Here is a 22,813-nt window from a genome sequence, read left to right as displayed (position 1 = left end):
TTCCCCATTTAGAGTAATGCTGACAGTGAGTGTCTGGTGGATCTCAGAGGGGCACAACTGATAATATATTTATCATGCTGCCAGTTTGCTAAGTGGTTTCATATTCACTAAGAAAGACTTGTCAATGGATACTGAAGAATAGATGTGAGGTCTCTGTGAAGTCTCTGTGTGTTGTCTCTGGGTGAGATCTCTGTGTGAAGTCTCTGTATGAGGTCCCTTTGGAAGGTATCTCTGGGAAATCTGTTAAATCTGTGCTAGGTTTCTGTCTGAGGGTCTGTGAAGCAACATGAGGTCCCTGTGTGAGGTCTCAGTATGTGATCTCTGAGAAAGGTGTTTGCGTGAGAAGTCTCTCGAGAGGTGTGTCCGTGAAGTCTTTGTGTATTGTCTCTGGGTCTCTCCATTTCTTTTTTTCTTTTGGTCTCTCAATTTCTTGTCTTACTGTACCTTATGGAAGATGGAGCAACAAGAGAAGGGCAAAGGGACTTGCTTCTTTCTGTTTTCTTGCTGTTCCATCAGCATCACCTGTCTGTGGCACTCTCCCAGCAGGAGCCAGGGGGGTCCAAGTCCAGCTTCCCCATATTCCCAGAACTCACTTCTGGGTGCCCCTGAGAGGACCCAGCAGCAGCCAGGCTCAGGTCCCAGCCCTGTCAACTCTCTCCTCTGGGTACCGACCCCTCCCACAAGTCCTGGCTTCACTCTCACTGCTCTGCCCATTCTGGAGGCTGCCTTGGGAATCGGGGCCCAGAGGTAGGGCCTGGCTCCAGGGAGAAACCAGGGGTGTGAGCAGTCCTGTGCTCACTCTGCCCCCTCCACCCCAGGTCACAGCATTTCCACGTGTTGAGGGGCCTGACAGGGATGGGGGATGGGGTCCATTTCTGTTGTCATCTGGATCAGGGGCATCAGCTGGAACCGAAATCTCCACAATGAGAAAGACACCACCTAGAGCTGTGTCCACCATGCGCCCTGCACATGGCAGAAAATACCAAATCACTCTAGAGAAATTCTTCCTCATCTCCCTGCTTTTCCATATGGACAGGGGTCAGGAGACAAGAAAAGCTGTGCCAGAAGCAGATCAGTGGAACACTCCTGGATTGCACCCTGCCCCATCCACTTTGCACAGGTCACCTCCACACCACCACGAATCCTGTCTGATTGCTTCTTCACCTGCCAGGCTCTGGGGTGATCAAGGACTGGGAGACAGGCAAGGCTTACTACACAATCACAAGCCAGTCCCCACCTCTCCCCTGGAGCAGTCCTTGGGCCATGTGTTTATGTGAAGGTCACCAGACTAGGAGTCACATCCCAAGTTCCCTAGTCCTGGCTTTTACACCTATTGTTAAGTTATCCTTTCTAAAAGTCAAGAGGTGATGATGTGTAAGCTTATTAAATATAGTATTAAGAGATTCACCTTCCCTGATTTGCTTTACTTCTATAAGTTTGACCTTCTGTTTTGACCTAAAGGTGGTTTCTCTAGGTCTGTGATCTTAGAGTTGGAATAGAGTAGAGACCCTGGCGTGGGGCCATGGTGAGCTACTGGACCCTTAACTTTTCCTCCCCTTTAGGCCTTTAGATGGTGGTTGTATGTCAGGGGGCTGTTCTTTCAGAACTGCAATTTATGGGAATCTGGTACCACTTTGCCTCCTTCCTTGGATCCAAGGATTTTTCTACACCTACATCCCACCCTAAATTCACAGTGTTTGACCATCAGATAGTTACTACCCACAGTCACACCCCTATTCCATTCATCCAAAACTCCTTCTCTGGGGTTAACATAGAGTGGAAGGTAGGTGACCCATGAACGCAGCCATTCATTTATATGGGACTGGACTCAACACAGCCCTCAGCAGCCTCCCTGATACTCCCCCCACCTACACACACAGAGCTGGAAATGCCATCCTTGCTGCTGCTCTAAAGTGTAGGAAAAACAGAGGTGGGGGAGGGTGATGCTGTACATTTTATTATGGCTAAGCTAAAAGGGGTTCATAGGGCATACCTCAATCCCAACCTTCATCAGAGAGAGAAGGAACTCTTAAGAGCAGATGTTGTATATTCCCTACCAAGAGATCCAGGGGCAAGATTTCTCCTGTTTCTGAACTCAGAGCCCATACTCTATTCCCCCCAAACTTCCATCCACTTGGCTCTGACACTTCCTGGAGCCTGAATTGGAATGTCCGGCCCTATCGTGTAAACCTATCCACTACAGTTGCATAAAGTTCAAAGTAGCATAGAAGGAGGAGAAAGACTGGTTGAACCAGATCCTTGGGTGTGGGTTTCATAGGTTTTTCCCGTCTCATTGTTAGAGTAATTTTGGTCTGTGTAATGACAGTATCATAAGGTGCAATGAAGGGACACGAGACAAGGAGCAAGCTTGTGATGCTACTGTCCACCTCCCTCCATGCCCCCCCCTTCTAGAAGACAAAGTGCACAGCAGAGACAGCAGCCATTACACTATGCTTTTATTAGGGGAAAAAAAAAAATATATCTATATATATATATATATATACATGTATTGGAGAACATTAAATACCTTGGACGTGCTAAGGAGAAAATCATTTTCTCTACATGGACTGAATGTTGACTTGGAGACATGTCTTCCTACTAAAGGGAAGACTAAAGAAGGATTTTACTGTCGACCAGGCAAGACACCTCCCCAAAGATGACAATGCCTTGGACAGTGTTGATGGCGGGCTGGGGCACCTGGAATCCTTGGCCCATACTGGCAGGTACTAACTGGAAACAAACTCTTCTTGGGGGGCAAGGATGGGAGGCACCTTAGGCCCAGCTGCTCATCGTCGAACCTTACACTTTTCAAACTATGTTGGTGTCTGACTTCCCTTTCCCTGATAGAACAACTCTGGCCCTTGGAGGTGGCTTTATGACTGCAGGCTGTATAACCCATCATTCTCCGTTGCTCTGGGTAGGAGGTAAGCCTATGGCAGCAGAAACACCCACATACTGGGACTTGGAATTCCAGTTTGTGTTCATTTAACTTTGTGGCATGAAGTCCATGGTGAATTGCTCTTTTTTCTTCTGGGATCTGTCCAACAGCTGTCATGAGTGCCTGACCCTCAGCAGTCTCACTCTTCAAGATTGATCTGCTTTTGACTGATCCGTGACTCTGGGCAGTGGCTGATATGGGCTTGAATTTTTGCAGAGCATCTCGACCACTGACTTTTTTATTGGGGAAAATCCACTTTAAAAATAGCCTCATCCTTTTTCTGAAGAGGCTTTCTGGAGGGCTATGTTTCTTCTCTGGCATGAGCTGGAGACATCTGCTCCCAATAGAGTCTGTTATTCCCCTGACCTGGGCAGGGTGGCTCATACTTCCAGCTTGAGAGGTCCCTAATTCTTTAAACCTTTCTTCATGCTCGCCTGGTTTATGCCTCCTACAGTCCTCTCTTTTGTAAGTAGGGGCAATCATCTTGCTCTGGCTCTTCCATGAGTCTTGGAGTTTTGAAGTTTTGGGCTCCTGCTGCCCTAGGTTGCTCCTTTGGGCTTCCATAAGGCCACTTGGCTCCTGGGAAGCTAACCTGTCTCTGGTGGGGACTCTCTGGGGATGGCACTGAGGCACCTGAGAAGCCAAGTTGTCTGCAGCAAGGAACATGTGTTTGGGAAAGTCCTGAATCTGGTTGTCTGACTGTACCTTTACTTTGGAGTTAAACTCACTGGCAACCCCCATGTTAAGGCATGGCTCACCTGGATGTTGGAAAACAGACATTCTAGGTAGTAGGAAACGTTTACTGGCCCCTGGCACCTCTAAACTCCTCATATGTACATTTGTGGTTTGGGATTTTGTCAACACTTTGGTTTCCAAGATAACACTAGACTGTGGTTGAAGAGCAGGAGACTCCTTGGCCTCCACAGCCTCCCTGGCCTCTTCACCTCTCAAAGATTGGGATCCTAAGTTCACCTCCATCACTGTTACCCTATGGCAGGGGTCTCCTGAGGCCTGACCACCACTCTCCTCCGTTGGCTCATTCCTGACCATTGCTGAACTTGGACCTGGCTCTAGGCTGTCCCTCTTGACCCATTCCACAGTCTCACTCTTCCAGGTTCTGCCCACAAGGCTAAGTGTGAGGGACTGAGAAGGTGGCCTGCCCTCCTGTCCAGTCAGAGAAGCCTTTGAGGGCCCATGGTAGTCAGCAGATGGAATCGCTCCCAGGGCACTCTGGATTTCCTTACACACAGTTGAGGGGACAAGGAGAGGCCTCTTCAGGGTAGGAACTGACTCTTCTGTTATCACCTTCTCTCCTGAATGAGCCTGAGGAGGTTTCTCCAGGAACTCAGCACACTTGACTGTTGAGTGGGACCCAGACACACAGGTGGCTGAAGGGGAAGAGGCAAACTGCAGAACGGTGGAGGGTTGGAGCTTTTTCCGCTTCAAGAGATTTATGGGCTTGAGGACCTTGAGGGGGAGGGTCCACCTGTGCTTTACCCAAAACCTTCTAATGTGTGCTTCCAGCACCTCTCGAGTGTCTGGATCAAGGAAGGAAACCCTACAGGAGGTGTTCATGCAGGGTTCCCAACCCTTCAAGCAGTATCTTCCACAGGCTCCAGCAGGCACTGCTTTGCACGTCTCACCAGGAGGGTCTTGACATGAGAGCTGATGAAAGTTGCCCTTGCCAGGAAGCCTCCCCAGGCAGCTGTAGGAGAGCAGATGGGGCCAGGATGGCTGGACAGGACAGGCAGGGGTGGGCACCTGCAGCCCAAGAACCCTCCTCTGCCCCGACACTGACTTCATAATGCTCCTGCTCTCCCTCACCCTAGGGCTTTAGCCACGCCCTCCCATGGCTCCCCCTCCCAGGGCTGGGGTCACATTATAGGCTCTGGGAGGAAGGACGACCCAGGAGAGAAGGGGAAAGATTCTTTACCTTTGCAGAAGTGAAACCAGGTTGTGAGTCCCCTCCAGTTCTTCCAGGCAATCTCTGCAAGCTGGAAATCAGGAGACTGGGTCATGGTGGTGAAGGCAGAGGCCTAAGAGTCTTTCAGGAGGCTGAGTGCAATGGCCCTTTAAGGGAAATCTTTGGAGGATTAGACTCTGGAGCCCAAGTATCAGTGTCCAAGGCCACATGTCCCTGACAGTGATGGTAAGTCTCACTTGAAAAGGGTTTGTCCTTTGCAAAGTGCCTTCACGTTAATTAACCCCTGTAGCCCTTACAACTGCCGTGTAGGGGAGAAAGGTCAGTGGTCATCACACAGAGGAATCTGAGCAAAGTTAAACAACTTGTCCACAGTTGGACTTGGAGGTCCCACTTCCCAACCCAGGCACCAATGGTCCACCACAGTCCACACACCCCATTTCTAGGTCCTCATGGCTTCATTCTAAGCACAAATTTCTGGGAAGTATCTGGGCTCTGATCTCCTTCCAACGAGCCTTCCCAAGGCTCTGTTTCCTGAAGAATAAGCTCTGCCACTGGCATCCTCAGAGACCGTGAAGCTGGGCCCTCAGGATTAGGAGAGATGGAAGCTAACTCTCGGGGGCACGCAGGACTGAATGGCAAAGGCTTACCTTTCAAAGATCCACTTTTCTTCCTACTCCTGCTCCTCCCCTTCAGCTCTACTTGATGCTGAGAGAGAAGAAGAAATGAGGGGCTAACACCCAACTCTCACTGTCATCTATCTAGGCAAGCTGTGTTCATGAACAACATGACTTTCTACATTTAACTAAAACTCTGTGGGGTTTTTTCCCCTTTTACTTATTTTTAAAGTGGATAAAAATATTTTCAGTTTTTCTTCTTTGAAGAGTGCAAAGAAGGATTTTTATTTATTTTTTTTTTTTTTGCGGTACGCGGGCCTCTCACTGTTGTGGCCTCTCCCGTTGCGGAGCACAGGCTCCGGACGCACAGGCCCAGCGGCCATGGCTCACGGGCCCAGCCGCGCCGCGGCATGTGGGATCCTCCCGGACCGGGGCACGAACCCACGTCCCCTGCATTGGCAGGCGGACTCTCAACCACTGCACCACCAGGGTAGCCCAAGAAGGATTTTTTAAGTTTTAATCACCATAGATTTCTTCTGTCACTGTTCCTCTGATCAAGAAACACACACATTCTCAGACCTAAATGCCCACGTGAGCTTTGTCAGATAGGATTCTGCTTCCCAAGGCCAGACCTCCACTCCAGCCTCTTCTCTCAGGCTCTCAGGGGCTCAGCATTGCCCTTAGATCAGCCCCAACACAGAGGAAGGTCTCCCTTGAGACACCCGCTGTGGGAAGGTGGCTGGTGAACCAGGGCTCAGGGGTCAGCCTTCCTGCAGAGATTGAACTCTTAGTAATCCAGTCCTTAACCATTAGTCACTGCATTGGGGACTTGCCCTGGAGCCCTCTACCATACCTGAACTCCTGGTCTACGATCTTAGGCTAGAAATCCTCATGCCCACTCTAACCCCTCTCTGGCCTGGCTTTTCCCTAGAAGGATGATGTTCTCTACTTTTCTGAGAGTTCCCATCTCAGGAGTCTCTCTAGGTGGTTTAGAAAAGTGGAAATAAGAATAAGAAAAAAAGAGATAATCTCTGCTGGGATTAAGCCAAAGGTTTCTTACCTTCCTGATGTTTCTATGTTTCCTAGGTGGTGCTAAGAATGGATTACTCTGGAAGCAGGGGAGTAACATTAGGAAGAGCCCCAGTCCACACAGGAACCCAAGGATGATATCAATCACCCAGGAAGTTGGGCTGGATCTCAGCCAGATAGCAACCGTGTTTTTCAAAGAAAAGAGATTCTCCATCTTCTGAACTGCATTGCTGCCCTCAGGCAACAGAGCACTGGGAGTTCACTTGATGGCAGAACCCCAGGCCTGCATCACAGAGCTGTGGCCTTGTCACAGAGGGCTCCTGAGTGTGGGGGAGGGGCAATAAGAGAAAGAGGCTGAATCACTGCCCCTCCTTCCCATCCAGACCCACAGACACCTGCACCCTCCTGGGGCTTCCAGATCCCTCCTTCCAACTACTCTCATCCTGTCAGAGAGACCTTAGTCAATTTTCTGTTCATTCCATCTGGAACCTGGTTCCTTCATCCATTAGAGACCTTTACTTGAGGCCCACCAACTTGATAACTCTTGAACATCTTAAGCTGACCCTGGAAGACTGGCTGTTTCACAGACATTTTTACTCAGGATTTCCTTTGTCCTCAGCTCCAACTTTCCCACGTCATGTTTGTGTCTTGTGTACACCCAGGGATAGAACTTGAATTTCTTTTACACTTATTTAGTTTTGTGAATTTTGAATAGTGTATGTTTTGCCTCATTTTCTATCAGAGGGAACTACACACAAAAATTAAAATAATTTATTTTTCAAAATTCATAAGTATGAAAGAATTATAAATAGTTATATAATAGGGAAGAACAAATCTGACTCCACATCAGATCTTTTTTACTTTAATCTTTATGCTTTGTTGCCTGAGCTAACTCTGTCCATCCCTGTGACCCAGGCTGGCTCTGCACTTTTTGTAAAACAATGTTGCCTAGAGCCTGAAATATACAGGATAGCCTATTTCTAAGGCTCTGACTTTTAAGAGCCCATTCCTGGAGATAAAAAGTTGCAGAACAGAAAATAATAATTGTTTTGTTGGAGGTTTACAGGAACACGTGACCTGACCAGGATCTGACCCATCTGGCCAGCTGCTAGAACAAAGGATCCAACACCAAGATATTTGCAACAATTAGCCATGCCCCTCCCTCACCTTGCCTTTAAAAAGGCTTTGCTGAAAGCCTTCAGGGAGTTTGGGGTTTTTCCTGGGCATGAGCCACGTGTCTTCTTGCATGGCACTGTGTAAACCTTTCTCTGCTCCAAACTCTGGTGTTTCAGTATTTAGCCTCACTGTGCATCAGGCACACAGACTTGCATCTGGTAACAGTTAAACCTTCAAATGATATTTTTGTAAGTTTGTAGTGTTTATAACTCTGGAGTTAGTAAATCTTTAAACTGCACAAAAACTTTTGGGACACACTGCAAACACGCACACACACACGTACTCATTTTCCTTAACCAATCTAGTACTTTCAAATCCAATAATCCATAATTTTCTACTTAAAAAAATCTTTCATATGTTGTCTCAACCCAACTTCTTAGTTTGCAACAATAAGACAGTCCCCACTCTCCAGATAAATTTTGAAGTATGTGGTCTTAATCCATTAGGGCTGCTCTAACAATATACCATAGACTGGGTAGATTAAAGACAAGAGACATTTATTATCACAGTTCTGGAGGCTGGGAAGCCCAAGATCAAGTCACCAGTATGGCCACCTCATAGTGAGAGCTCTCTTCTTGGTTCACAGCTGGAGCCTTCTCTCTGTATCCTCATATGATGGGAGGAGGCTAGAGATATCTCTGGAGTCTCTTTTATAAGGCACTAATCCCATTCATGAAAGCTCATAAGCACTTTTGCATGGCCCGGCCTCCTATCTTTAAGAGGTAGGATTTCAACATGTAAATTTTGAGAGAACACTAACATTCAGATATGTGCACTCATTCTATACCCGGAAGCTAGGAATGGGTTAGGGTGAGCCAAGGTCCTGACCCTAAAGGGCTGTAGGGTGAAGAGTAGGACTAGGGGTCAAACCCTTGGGGCTGAGCCAGGTCTTGAGCAGCCTCTTCAGATATCCCTAGTGTGTTATGTATGTATTCTCTTTTCTGAGTGTGCCTTGCCTTTCCTGCCCCATCCTCCCAGGCCCCTGAAGCTTCAAGTCCAGCCTGAACCATATAGAAAGGGAGCTTTGAGTCTTACACAAAACTCCCTTATGACACCACTTCCTACCCCTTAGCAGTAACACAAGATTCACTGAAGGATTCACATGGTAAATATGTCTTAATGCCCCATGAGGGCTTTAAAATAATGTGTATTCTCTGCTTGTTGGTCATAATTTTATACAGTTTTAGTGGGAACGTGGGCATGTGAGTTTATTTGGCTATATTGCCATGAATGTGCACTTTCACAAACATATCTCCTACATCTACTATTTTTCCTACAGTCTTTTCCTCCCATATGATAGTCTCACCTTAATTCCACCTTTTATCAAAATTTAGACTTAGGTCTGTCACCATGTGGACATGCTTTGTAACAAAATAGCTTCAACCGAGGAGGTCAGTGGAAGGCCTGGACCAGCTATCTTGGTTCCATGATAGTAAGCAAAGGATCGCAAACTCCCATGTTAAGCTTAAGCAGAAAGCAAAGTTTAGTTAAGCATAGGTACACTCTCAGAGAGGGAGAGAGAGAAGGAGAGAGAAAGAGCAGGCTGTTTCTGAGAACAGGCTATTTCAGCGAAGTGAAGCAAGCCCAAAGCAAAGTATATCGAAGCAAAGGTACACTCTCGAGGTGGGGGGGAATGGGTGTACTGTTTCTGCAAATTGAAAGCAGCATTCCTATAAAGGCTTACGAGCGCTTTTAAGGAGCATTTTGCAGAGAGGTGGGGGTGAGTGACAAGGATCATTATTCGATTGACAGTCCTGAGCTATGGAACAAGTTTTCTGCTGCGCATGCTCTCATCCTTGAATCCCCAAGAAATGCCTACTGGGTGGGGGGAGGGGCAAAACCACATGTAATTTATTGTAATTATGGTATAATGAGTTTGGATTTACTATAGGTTATACGCCTGTCTGGTCTGGGCATGCACAGCCTGGAGAAGTCCCCTTGTGTTACTGTGCCTCTCTTTAACAGGATAAGCTGCCCACCACCCGACCATAGTTTCTCCCGTTCTGGGTGGAGTCAAGGGAGAGTCCCCAGATGGCTGGGTGTGACTCAATTTCTTCTTCTTGTCTTTCTCACCACTGTCACCTCCTTGCTGCTAATGTCTGACTAACTACCTAACAGGTCTTCCTTGCATTCATATTTGCTCTCTAAATTTTCTCTATTACTTTATTTTCAATATGTTTTGTTTGATGGGGTTTTTTTTTTGAAATTTAAAAATCTTATGATAACATTTACCTTGATTTATTTAATTATTGTTCTACTGTTATTGATTTCTGCCATCTTATTTTATGCTTTATTTTCTACATTTTCTTTATTGTTTCTTTTTTTCCCTTCTTTGGCATCTTCCATTTTACAGGTCAAGGGTACTTATGTTTGTTTGACATTTGGGAATTTTTAGTATTGTAATGGTTTTATATCTTGAATTATGTTAATTTTCTCAATTTCTTACCCGTGGATGAAAAATGTTCCCTGCCATATCAGTAGACAAAGGATGTTGCAGTCATCAAGTCAGACGTCAAAGCGGGAACCCTCAACTGTGCACCTTGAGGGGATTCGGGATGGAGAAAAACAGGGTACTGGTTCTAGAGTTAAGGTGCATATCAAAGGAATGATTTCACGGAGCCCAGATTCTTTCATCTTCTCATACATAGAAAAATGCTAAAGTCCTTAACTTGAGAGGTCTAGTTTTCTTTAATTAATAGTAATCTTTTGATGTTCTGACTACCTGGTTTTTCTTGACTGCTCCCTTAGGTCTTCTGAGCAGTTCCTCAGAGTGATCTGACAGGCTGTGTTCTGGGCTTAAGTCCTCAGAAAATCTGCCAAATAAAACATAATTCTCCTTTTGGGTTGTGCATATTTTTCAGTCAGCAGTCTTGGCAACCAATGAAGGGGCCCAGAGCAGACTTTTCTTCTTTGCCTGAACTCTATGAGGATCCAGAGTCCTGGCACCAGCAGAGGCTTCTTGGGCCTGTCCGCTTTCTCCGAGAGTCCAGACGAATTTGGGTGAGTATCTCCTGGTTCTTGGATCTCCAGTTTTGGTTGATGATCCTAAGTTTTATTCAGTGGTGTTAAACTCTTCTCTTGAGTAGTAGGTTATCCTTGAAACTTGGTTTCAAGAAGAAGTACCTGGGTCATCCTCAGTGAAAGACACTGGGAAGATTTTTACTCAGTTTAAACACTGAGAGTTTAACCTCGGTAGAAAAACACTGGGAAGACTTTTGCTCAAGTGGGTTAGCCTCACTTAAAAGACACTGGGAAGATCTTGCTCAGTTTAGACACTGCGTGGTTTATCCTCAGTTGGAAGACTGGGGAGACTTTGCTCAGGTGAAAGACACTGAGTAAAAGTTGGACTGGGTAATTAGGTGGAAGACTAACCTGTCTTCCTTGAATTGGCTACTTTAATAGAGTTTGTCAAAATAAAAGTGATCTTCACAAATTGAACTCAGAATGGGGAACTTAGCTTTCAATACAAAAGGAAAAGGAACAACAACAGATTTCCAGCTTCCAACGGATATCCTGGCCAGGTTTATGTACATACAAAATTTACATTTACAAGTGCTTACTTTCTTGGGACTTAAAGAAAATCTTGCCCTAAAAATGACTAAGATAGGACTCTTTTATTGCATATGCAGTTAAGTTAGAAAAAGCTGGCTTGATAAAAACGTCTTTTCAGAATTCTGACTTCAAAAAAACAAAAGGCTTTCTAGGGGAAACTTGCATTTCTCTTCCTGTGTCTTTGAAATGTTAAGTGTTCTGATATTCTTCAGTGTGTGTGTGTGTGTGTGTGTGTGTGTGTGTGTGTGTGTGTGTCTTGAGAACTTGGTCACTACCATCCAAAAGTACTTATATGGTGTACATTTGCCAATTTTCTCACTTCCATTGTGAAAGGAGTTCCCTATTCCTAAGAAAACGGACCTATGTCCGACTGACACAGAAGATGGAGATTTATCCCAGTGCATTTATATATGTATATCTATTAAATTTATGTATATATATATAATGCCTAATGGAAACATCTCAGATGTTCTATTTGGTATTTTTCTTTAATTTTACTTATAAAATTGTGACCATTTTTAACTCAAAAGAGGAGAACTTTAAAAATTAATTAAGAAGACAACCTCAGTAGTCTAAGGTTCAGAGTGACTTGGCAGAGAAAATTGCTGAATGGTTAGATAATAGTGCCGGTATGCTTGGCTATTGTAACACTTTACATTTGAGTTTCTCTTCCTTGAAATTACAAGAACTATATGACTCAAGAGAAAGATTGATAATTAGGAATATTCTGCTTGCTTTATTTTTTTTTTATTATTTTGTTGTTGTTGTTGCGGTACGCAGGCCTCTCACTGCTGCGGCCTCTCCCGTTGCGGAGCACAGGCTCCGGACGCGCGGGCCCAGCGGCCATGGCCCACGGACCCAGCCGCTCCGCGGCATGTGGGATCCTCCCGGACCGGGGCACGAACCCGTGTCCCCTGCATCGGCAGGCGGACCCCCAACCACTGTGCCACCAGGGAAGCCCCTCTGCTTGCTTTTCATAGAGCCTGTTGAAGAACATTTTAATTATTTGCAGGTCATAGGAAGGAACCTTCATGATCTAAGTTTTGAACAAGTAGTGTGGCAACACAAAGCTATGACTTAAAAAGGAAATTTGAAATGACCTATTTCTTTTGGCATCTCAATCCAGATATCTGTCAGTAAAATGCGTCACTTTTCAGTCAAATGGGGGGTCAGCAATATAATTTTTTATTGGGAAGCTGAAAGACACCATTGCCAAGCAGAGCACCTGCCGTGTTCACATCTATATTTGAGCATCTTTCGTTTTCCCAAGGGGTGCAAGGGAAGAGAAGGAAGGCCGAGAAATGCACTTGAATAAAGCTTTTCAAGATGGATAGAACAGAGAGCATTCCCAGAGGCGGGTCAAGTTCAACCCAAGAACAACTCTCTCAGTGCTTTCACAACTAGGTAAAATACAAGACCAGTAGTAACTCAGCTCTCAAATCAGTGCTGAAATCCAGCAGAAGGTTGTTAATATTGATACAGTTAACATACATCAAATAGGATTACTGAATTTTCTGAATCCAACTGAACTCCCAGGATTGTTTGGTTTCAAAGGCTGTTGGGCTCAAGACGCATTTGGTTTTAAATAATCCTTCCTAAAATGTTCAGCTTTCAGTCTGATATGATTGAAACCCAGCTTGAGTGTGTCTTATAATACACTGGACTGGAAAGACTATGGGCATTGAATTATTCAAAACATGGCAGGCGAAGGAGTGATATGTGGGGAGGATGTGATCATAGAAATGAGTGAGACTTGATATGTCTTGTTATCTCATTTGATTTACCTGTTAGAACTCTTCCAAATATTAGAGGAAAGAAATCAATATCAATTTTCACCTGTCACGTTCCACACTTCAGTGATGAATGAATGTCAAATTTGACCAGTTTTCTGTACCACCTGCTCTGAAATAATATTTCTGGGCCTTTATTAAAAATGTAAAATTTTCATTGAATTTCCAAATATGATTCTGCAGTGGCTAATTCAGCTTGTTTTATTAGTAAGCAAGTTCTGATGAGTAACACTAATTTAATAAGCCTGCATATGAGGTTAAAGTTTAAACTATTCCTGCCGAAGGTGATGAGATATGACTGTGATGTGGTGGTAGGGCACTCACCTTCCTGAACGAACCCTGCGAGCACACAGTTCTTGGGAGAAACCAGTACAAATCTGATATCATTGTGCATGTCTCCTGTAGCAGTGGAATGCACACACATACAGACATGATCATGGGTGAAAAAACACACATGTGCACCTTAGAGGCTTACATTAATTTCTGAATATAGTTCTCTGGAAAGAAAAAGCTTTACTGATGATTTGTATTTTTATAGTTTATTGTTTTATCCATACTAAAACACTTCATGAAATCACTTCCTGCTTTGTTGTCCATGGAATCCTTTCCATTTTGAGATGCTAAATATAAATCGAAATAATGATTATAGTCCTTGGCCATGAAAGACTAAGTTACAGAGGACCCGGTGACTGGAGGTCAGAGCTGCCACGGAATTATTCTCTGCTCCAGAGACCATCAGAATAGCACTGTGTACCCACTTAAGGATAGAATGCTGCTATTGAGAAACGAGCTCTCTTTTATTTCTACTAAAAGGAGAGAACAGTAGGGGACCTTGGCTGCGCCAGTGTATGAGACTTTCTCTGTTTTGGACAATAAGCCAAAAACAATACATGAAATAGCCTCACGCCTTTTGTCTTTTGTACTCAGCTCCTTCCTGTATTGCTCCTGATCAGTTACACTTAAACCAACAAGAGTTGCTTGAACATTTTGACAGTTATGTTCCCCATACCCTGAAGCATTTTTAAAGGGTTACTGAGATAAAGCTATTTCAAAAATACTCCCTCCAAATTTTTTCAGGGTGGCATCAATGAAAGTAACTTAGAGGAAAAAAACTTGAGTTCCTGGCCTACCACTCTAAGGCCAGGCAAGCATAAACCTTCAGAGCAAAACCTAAGTTTGCTCCCAGTTGAGAATTTGGTTTCCACGGTCTTATATAAAAAGTATATGGAGACTTTAATTCCCTATAAGCCCTTTCCAAAGAGTGAATACAGTTCATCATTCGTAAGAGATGATGAAAGTTACAATTTTGTTGAATAGGTGGAATATATATTACATACAATATACATATTTATTTTTAATATATATATATATAATATATATAAAGTTACTATTCAGAGTCCTAAAACGTGGATTTTTCTTACTTACCAAGAATGAACAGTAACTTGATCTCTAAACAATAAAGCACCTGGTCATAACAGAATCATAACAAATATTTGATATCAGAATGAATTCACTGTTCAGGTGTAAAGAGGGAATAGCTCCAGTTTTCCTCTTTCGTGCACCCCGTTATTGCATCCTGGACAGAGGGGATTTTCTTGATTTTAATCTAAAGGAGAAATGGTCACTTTTGTTGAGATGGAAATTGACCACCTCAGTAGGCAGAGGCACTGTTTTTATTTGGCTGAATTCATGTTTCTAGTGATAATTCAAAGTGTAATAGGGTTTTCTCAGCCACTCCAAAATCTGAAAATGATAAGCATCTCACCAGAGTTTCAGGATGGCCCATTACCTATTCTGTGGAAAGGATATTCAAAACACCATGCTTCATCAATGTCTTCTTTGACTTATTAATGAATGGACAACTACTGAGTTAAGACAGTGTCTTATCCTTGCTTCAAAAAAATAAAAACAAAAAACCCCCACAAACACAAAAAAACTGTTAACAATGAAAACTTATTATGCCAGGCCTTAGTATGGCCTGACTTGGAAATTTAGTTTCAGAGGCTTTTGTGAATATACCAAGGAAAGAGGACCTAGGTGTATCTTACTCCCACAGGCCGCCAATAAATATTTGCTTAAGGGACAAAAAATTAATATATAGTATAGGAGAGAACCTGACAGATGCTTAACATTATTGAGTGATAGCAATGCCCAAACTCATCTGTGATCAAACACTATGAAAGTATCCTCCTAAGGATAAACTTATTACAAATAAGAAGTGAAAATTCAATTATGCAGATACTTTCAGTGTCAGCTCTGATATGCAAAAAGCATGGAAGTTGTCACTGTATCTTGTCCTTACAAGATAATGCTATACAAAATGAAAATCAGTGACTTTTCTCAGACGTGATTAATAAAACATGTAACTATGAAAGAATTTTCAAACGGTAATTATGTATGCGTATATATGTGTCTCTGAAAAATCTGTGTCAAAGAAAACTGAGGCTATCAGTATAAACTTCTTTAACTTCTATCTCTTCTTACCTTTATTTCCTCCCAAACTTACCAGTATCCATCCAGCTCGAAGGATACAAGTGATTTTTATATACTGTGCAAGGTTTTTTTTTTCTTATTCATATGTCCATGTTTCCCCAATTCTCTAAATTATTGTCTACATCTTCAGGATCTCCTTTATTGGTTCCTTCATTTCAACATATAAAATAGAAGTCCTTCTCATTCTAAAAAATTCTTTTTTGCTAATTATTTTCTCTTTTCATCCAAACTCCTTGAGAGTAGCCTATTCCCACTGTCCTCACTAGCCCCGCCTGGCCCCGACAGGCAGCCCTACACCCTCAGTTTATTGCCATCTGGCTTTTCGTCCACCACTTCACTGAACTGCTCTAAGGTCACTGGGGACCTAACTGCCCAAATCCAATGGACACTTACATTCTCTGAAGGATGACACTGTCATCTACTTCCTCCTTCTTGAAACTCTATCACCTCTCTCCTTCCCAGAATTCTTTCTCTGCTTATTACTTAAACGTTGTCAGTACTCACAATTCTCTGAAATCTCATCCATTTTCATGATTTTAATGGCTGCTATGTGCTGGTGACATTCAAATTTTTATCTTTCCATGTCTTCACGTGCATGTCCAGTTATCTACCAGTTTGTCTTCTGAATTCTACAGGTGCTTTCAAATTCTACATGTCCAGAACTAAAGTCTTTTCCCCACTTCAGTTCTTTATCCCCTATTTCCAAACTCAATGATACCACCACCCAACCTTAGTCACACAGATGGGGGTTCAGCCTCCGCCTCCTACTTCTTCCTTACTTCCCAAGGTCAAGTCTTGCTGGTAATTTCCTAAATACAATTAGAACTTATTTCCTCCCTTCATCTATACCTTATTTCAGACCCCTTTCTTCTTGCCGTTACCTGGTCTAGAAGTTACGAAATTGCTGTTTGGTGGAACCAGTTGTTAGACATTCTATTAGAAAAGGACTCTAGGGTCAAATAGCTTTGAGGATGGCTGTGTACCATACGCCTGCTGTGACGATCCAGAATGAACATTAGCCTACAGCAGCCCCGAGAAGCTGTACAGTAAAGGAACCTGATTAACTTTACTTAAGCCAGGTTCTCCCTTCTGCCGGCCTATAAACCTTTCAGTAGGGACAGGAGAGGAGGTGGCAGCGTGAAAATCCCACTTGAAAATATAAAGCACTGCTCCTCAGAAGAGTGGGGCATAATTATCTCCAGGCTTCTTCAGATTCCTCATCCATACTGACGTCAGTGGTCTAAAATGCCACCTGAACTTGTCCCTTCCATTCTTAGCTATTTTCTGAGGAAACCAGCTCCACACACATGGGTGGTTAAGACCCGCTCTCCTCCTCCTCGCTGCCTCCTTTAGGGGCACTTGCCGCTGCCTGGGGACACTGCACTGATCCTCCAGAGCCTGTGCCTGTGGCTCTGTGACACACCCCTCGCACACTCACGGCTCTGGACTTCCGCTGTCCACTCTGCCTTGAGTATCCTTGCCTTTCACCGGCTGACTCACCAGTTTCTCACGAGTCCTTTAAGACTTAGCTTAGGGACTGCCTCTTTTGATGACTTTTCTTTGCCTCACGGCTCCCCCTCTTCTTCCACAAACACTGACTAAACGCCCTGAATATACCCGTCACAGCAGGTCACGTGCAGGATGAGACATCTGCTGTGCGTCTTCCCCTCTCACTCCACTGCTAAAGGGCCAACACTACATCTTGCTCGTTGTTTCACTCCTCGAACACTCAACCCATGACTAAGGAACTAACTAGTACTGTAGTAGCCCTCTTAGTAACAATCAGGCAGGACCTTCTACCAGAAATCTGACACTCCAGCTTTTCTCTGATCTCACCTTTCACTCTGATTGAACTAAAGACTTATCTGTACACGTTTTACCAGGGAGACATCATTTAATCCAGAGATGTGTCATCACATACTCTTACATACTCTGCCATTTAAAAGTTCTGCTCACGATGGGGGAAGGAGACAGGTGTGCTTTCTGACAGCCCCACTGTTTTTGCACTTCTACTGGTCACTGGCTTCTCTCAGTGCCTTCCTTAAACCCTTCTTCTCTTAACAAGGAAACAGGATAACAAAGTAATTAAGAGCCTGGTTACAGCCTGTGTGTGAACAGAAACATAACCGAGGACATAGAGAATAGACTGGCGGTTGCCAAGGAGGAGGGGGTGGGAGAGGGTTGGATTGGGAGTTTGGGATCAGCAGATGCAAACTGGTGTATATACAGGATGGATAAACAAAAAGGTCCTACATGGGACTTCCCTGGTGGCGCAGTGGTTAAGAATACGCCTGCCAATGCAGGGGACATGGGTTCAAGCCCTGGTCCGGGAAGATCCCACATGCCAGAGAGCAACTAAGCCGGATGTCACAACTACTGAAGTCCAGGCACCTAGAGCCCGTGCTCTGCAACAAGAGAAGCCACCACAATGAGAAGCATGTGCCCCTCAAATAGAGGAAGCCGGCGTGAAGCAACAAAGGCCAAACACAGCCAAAAATAAATACATACATACATACATACATACATTTATTTTTAAAAAGTGCATGTATTTTAAAAAAACCCAAAAAGGTCCTACTGTAGAGCACAGGGAACTATATTCTATATCCTGTGATAAACCGTAATGGAAAAGAATATGAAAAAGAATGTACATCAATGTGTAACTGAGTCACTTTCCTGTATAGCAGTAATTAACACAACACTGTAATTCAAGTGTATGTCAATAAAAAATAAAATTAAAAAAAAATGCCAGAAAAATGGTCACATAAGGGGAACTTCCCTGGTGGTCCAGTGGTTAAGACTTCGCCTTCCAATGGAGGGGGTGAGGGTTCAATCCCTGGTCGGGGAGCTAAGATCCCACATGCCTTGAGGCCAAAAAACCAAAATATAAAACAGAAGCAATACTGTAACAAATGCAATAAACACTTTAAAAATGGTTGACATCAGAAAAAATCTTTAAAGAAAAAATTCACATAAATCAGAAACAAATGAAAGATAATAAAGTCCATACATTTAAAAAAAAAAAAGAGCATGGGTTCGGGTCACATTGCAACTTCCCACTTACTTATAGCTGTGTAATTCTGGGCAACCCACATAATGTCTCCTCAGACTGTTCATCTATAAAATGGGGATGGTAAGAGTTCCCTACCTCAGAGCATTGCTGTAATCCATAAACACGGTTAAGTGCCTTGGTAAATGTTTGAGGCTCTCTGGTTATTATGAATTAAAATATGTCAATGGCTTCTGGCCGTGTGATTTATAATAGTTTGATGTTTAACCAAATGGTAAAACTATTCATTATTCCCATCTCTTTTTAACCCTTAGCCTGCTTTGTTGTTTATGTTTTCTCCCACCACAGAGTGCTAGTTCCAGGAGAGTAAAGGCTTTATTTTGTTCACTGCTGAAAGCAACAGCACCCAGAAAAGTACTGTACATATGAAGCCCTCAGTAAACACTAGCTGAATGAATGGTGCAAAGTGTTACAAGGAAAAGTACACCCAAACTTTCATTATAATAAAAAAGTATAGATAAAAAAATCTTTCTCTAATGGCTTCCAGTCAAGTAACTGAAAACACCATATGCTATAATAAAAACATAAGTAATTTATGAAAATTTGAAGGCAAAAACATAATTTTAAAAGATTTAGACCTATGTTAGGCGTGATAGAGTATGGATGCTTTCTTGAAATTCACAATCAGATCCAAGAGTATCACTTTCAGACTGTTCTAGTAGACTGAGTTTACTTTTAGTTGTCTTTGATGAAACAGTCACTATTCTACTCTCTTTCTTAACAGAAATGTGTTTTTTCGAAGACTCACTTTTAATTGGTTTATTAACCAAAGAATTATTTTGCCCAATTCCTTTGCTTTTCTGCTTTACAGGTGAGTCAGAGCAGGAATGCAGGTCCTTCCCAGGTTGTTTCTTAGCAGAGTAGTTTTTGGTCTATTCACCTGCTTTGCTCATTTTCTCTGAAGAAGACCTGCTATTTCTAGATAATTCCTCTTCTTTTCTTTGACTTCCAGTTCCAGAAATGACATCTGCTGAAGGAGAACATGTTCTAGCAATGAAATCTTCAAAAGACTCCTGCCGCTGCTCTGTGACTGGCACCCCCAGGTTGTCTTTGGAAGTTTCTAAGGCCTCCTGAGTAGACGCTGGGACACGGAAGGAGTCGAGAGGCAAAGGAATCCTAGCATCACCTGTAATTTTCGGAAAGTGGAGGGGAAGACAAAAGACAAGACAAAAATTCAGTGATGAACAAAGCCAACCATTAAAAAGTAGAGTTCAAAACTTCAATGTTACTCTGTAATCTTATTATTAACACAGTCAATTGATTAATCAGAAGATTTCAGAGCCAGTTTTTTTTGTAATTATATCTTGCCAAGTGATTCTCAGCTTAACCTAGCTATATCCAAGGCTATGTCCGCTACGTTTTCAGACTTTGGTGATTGGGGTAGTTATTACCCATTTCCTTTCCCTCACTAAAAATAAAACCCTATTCTGTAAGATAATTAATTTCTTTGCTATCCTCCAGGCACATGTAAACCGTATATAGTTTGTGACCAGACTGTGTTCTCAAGCTGTCAGTTCCCAAGGCCACTCTGAGATTGGCTGATGGGGGCTCCAAGTAAGGCTAGAGGAAAAGCTGACAGGTTTTCCCCTCCCATTCCCATAACCAGGTGATTCACTCTAATATGTTACCTATTAGCTATGTCTGGATTACTTATTTTAAAAATTATATCAGTATGTGTACCTTCATTAGTGTTCCTTCATTGTAAGCTGACTGAATACAAATAGAAACCTAGATAAAATATGAACAGAACAGACATTTATACAATTTAAAATCTGGAATATTTTCTCTAATGTCTTCTTTCTTCATTAAGGATAGTTTGCTTTAACTCATAAATTTTCTAAAGAACTTCCAGTCTCCTTATTTACAAAAGTACAGTATCATGAAATGGGCACACATTTACTAATCTCAGATTTGGAAAGGACTCCAGTCTTCTAGCTCCCGAGCATGTGAACTATTCGAGACTGATCATTATTGTTTTCTCCCTGACTTGGTCATTTCCTTTTTGCTAATCACTCTTAGAATCATTAAGTGCTGTTCTGTCCATTTACTTGGATATTTTGCATTTGTTATGGGGCACTCTGCTTTGATTCTGATTTTTCCTCTTCAAGTGCCTTCTTTTCTTCTTTAGGTGGACTACTAACAGTAGAATTCACCTGGGGACGACCTAGTAAATGAAAATATGACTGATCTATACCAGCCATTGTGGCCAACTGCCCAAGCCTAGACGAGAGGAGGAACGGAGAAAAGACAAAGGTTATTATAATCACAGAAGAGCAGTTTAGATTTCCCCAGACCTACAATCATGAAATACTTCTAAAATCTTTTTTTTTTTTTTTTTTTCCTCCGGTACGCGGGCCTCTCACTCCTGTGGCCTCTCCCGTTGCGGAGCACAGGCTCCGGACGCGCAGGCTCAGCGGCCATGGCCACAGGCCCAGCCGCTCCGCGCCATGCGGGATCCTCCCAGACCGGGGCACGAACCCTTAGCCCCTGCATCGGCAGGCGGACTCTCAACCACCCCGCCACCAGGGAAGCCTTACTTCTAAAATCTTAAAAGCCAACATCCTACTCCAGACTACAAGCCTCTCTCTCCCCCAAATCCTCAGCCCTTTCCAGATTCATCCTCTAGGAGACATCCCACTGTCTCACTAGCAGCTTCAATATGTACCATGCACCCTGTCCACTGCCTGTCACACCTCCATTCCCACACTTCTTTACCACCTTTCCTCCAGTTTCCAAGAATGTGTTTGTTCCTTCCTTCCCAACACCAACACCAATTCATTCACTGACAAAACACCGCTCCATCAACTATCAATCTCCACTTCCCTCTTTCAGCAAAATTGCTCCCGGTTGAGAACCACTGACCTATATCTCCCCTGCAGATTAATAATCATTTTTATGTCTAAGGCAAAGATAACTTTAATTCAAACTTATCAAACAAGCAAAAGAAGTGAAAGATAGGAAAATTCTTATGCATTCCCGACTATTTTCAATGAAAACTGCCTTTAATTTAGTCTTTACAAAACAACTATACCTACTAATTACTCTGTCTACAGGTTACTCTTTTATAATGGGCTCCCCACTCTACCAAAGCAGGCTTCCCTATTTGCATTTCTTAAAAAATTTAATTCCTCATTTTAAAACGTCAACTATATTACCTATAATTACACTAAATTTGGCTAAATATAGCCACGTAAGTGATGAAAATTGCTCCAGTTCCTCAGCAAACTACCATTAGAGTCGCAAAGAGAAGAATGCCAGGAAGAGAAATGAACTAACCCAGCATCTTTAAGGAGAACCAGGAAAGCATGGAACTTCTGAAGAGAATTCTCAGTGCTGCCCAAAACACCTTCATCATCCAGGATCATGCTTGTCAATGAGTGGGCATGAAGGGCTTCAGACAAAGAGAAAGTTGTGTTTCTTAACTGGGCATTTTCATGTTCCAGCTATACAAGAAGACTGAAAACGTCTGACATGATTTTTTCTCATTGTCATCAAAAGTAGTCTTGCCTTGGGCTTCCCTGGTGGCGCAGTGGTTGCGAGTCCGCCTGCCGATGCAGGGGACACGGGTTCGTGCCCCAGTCCGGGAAGATCCCACATGCTGCGTAGCGGCTGGGCCCGTGAGCCATGGCCGCTGAGCCTGTGCGTCCGGAGTCTGTGCTCCGCAACAGGAGAGGCCACAACAGTGAGAGGCTCACATACCGCAAAAAAAAAACCCCCAAAACAACAAACAAACAAAAAGTAGTCTTGCCTAGTTTCAAGGAACAAAACTAAAACACTCAAAATGTAATTAATTTATAATTAATGTAACCCTCCGCCAGTAAAGACAGAGACCTTATCACATAATAACCAAAACTCACAGGCACCCAACAAAGTTTCCTATATAACACTTAGGTGGTATATAAATAAACCCAAGCTATCGTTTTATTAATGATCTTTCACAAAAGATCACATTTCTAACTGGTTCAATTCATAATGGAGCCTCATTCCACATTAGAAAATGACCTGCTTTAAGTTTCCCTTAAATTAGAAAGTGAGTTATAGAATCTGATTTGAACAAAACATATTACAACTCTGCTGAATGTTAAGAATTAACTTTAGTGAGTAAAATATCTAATGCTTACGTTTAAAAGTCCTAAATCATACCCAACCCAATTTATTAAATGTACGATCACCAATATTTTCTTTGGCTTCTTCAACATATTCACCCCCGTGCACTCTTCCCCTTCTGCT

At 43.2% G+C, this 22,813-nt stretch overlaps 2 protein-coding genes and 1 long non-coding RNA gene across 4 annotated transcripts in view; 1 reads left to right on the top strand and 2 right to left on the bottom strand.

Annotated features, from left to right (window-relative positions):
• LOC309807705 overlaps nt 1-20,025 on the top strand; it is a 118,525-nt gene extending 98,500 nt beyond the window's left edge. For both annotated transcript variants that reach the window (XR_014294641.1, XR_014294642.1), the window contains 2 exons: nt 10,543-10,681; nt 19,536-20,025. This is a non-coding gene — a long non-coding RNA (uncharacterized lncRNA). The remainder of the gene's footprint in view (nt 1-10,542; nt 10,682-19,535) is intronic.
• LOC309807669 (interferon regulatory factor 6-like) overlaps nt 1-22,813 on the bottom strand; it is a 1,069,421-nt gene that overhangs the window by 991,990 nt on the left and 54,618 nt on the right. The gene's annotated exons all lie outside the window — the stretch shown is intronic.
• Nucleotides 2,624-4,741, bottom strand: LOC309808060 (spermatogenesis-associated protein 31A6-like; the record flags this gene model as incomplete). Its single annotated transcript, XM_082628065.1, has 1 exon — nt 2,624-4,741. The coding sequence occupies one exon, from the start codon at nt 4,739-4,741 to the stop codon at nt 2,624-2,626; it is 2,118 nt and encodes a 705-aa protein (XP_082484191.1).

This window comes from Mesoplodon mirus, assembly GCF_964341445.2.
Source record: "Mesoplodon mirus genome assembly, chromosome: 7".
Taxonomy (NCBI): domain Eukaryota; kingdom Metazoa; phylum Chordata; class Mammalia; order Artiodactyla; family Ziphiidae; genus Mesoplodon; species Mesoplodon mirus.
Note: the sequence above shows the minus strand (reverse complement) of the source record. Positions and strands in the feature narration are given on the sequence as shown.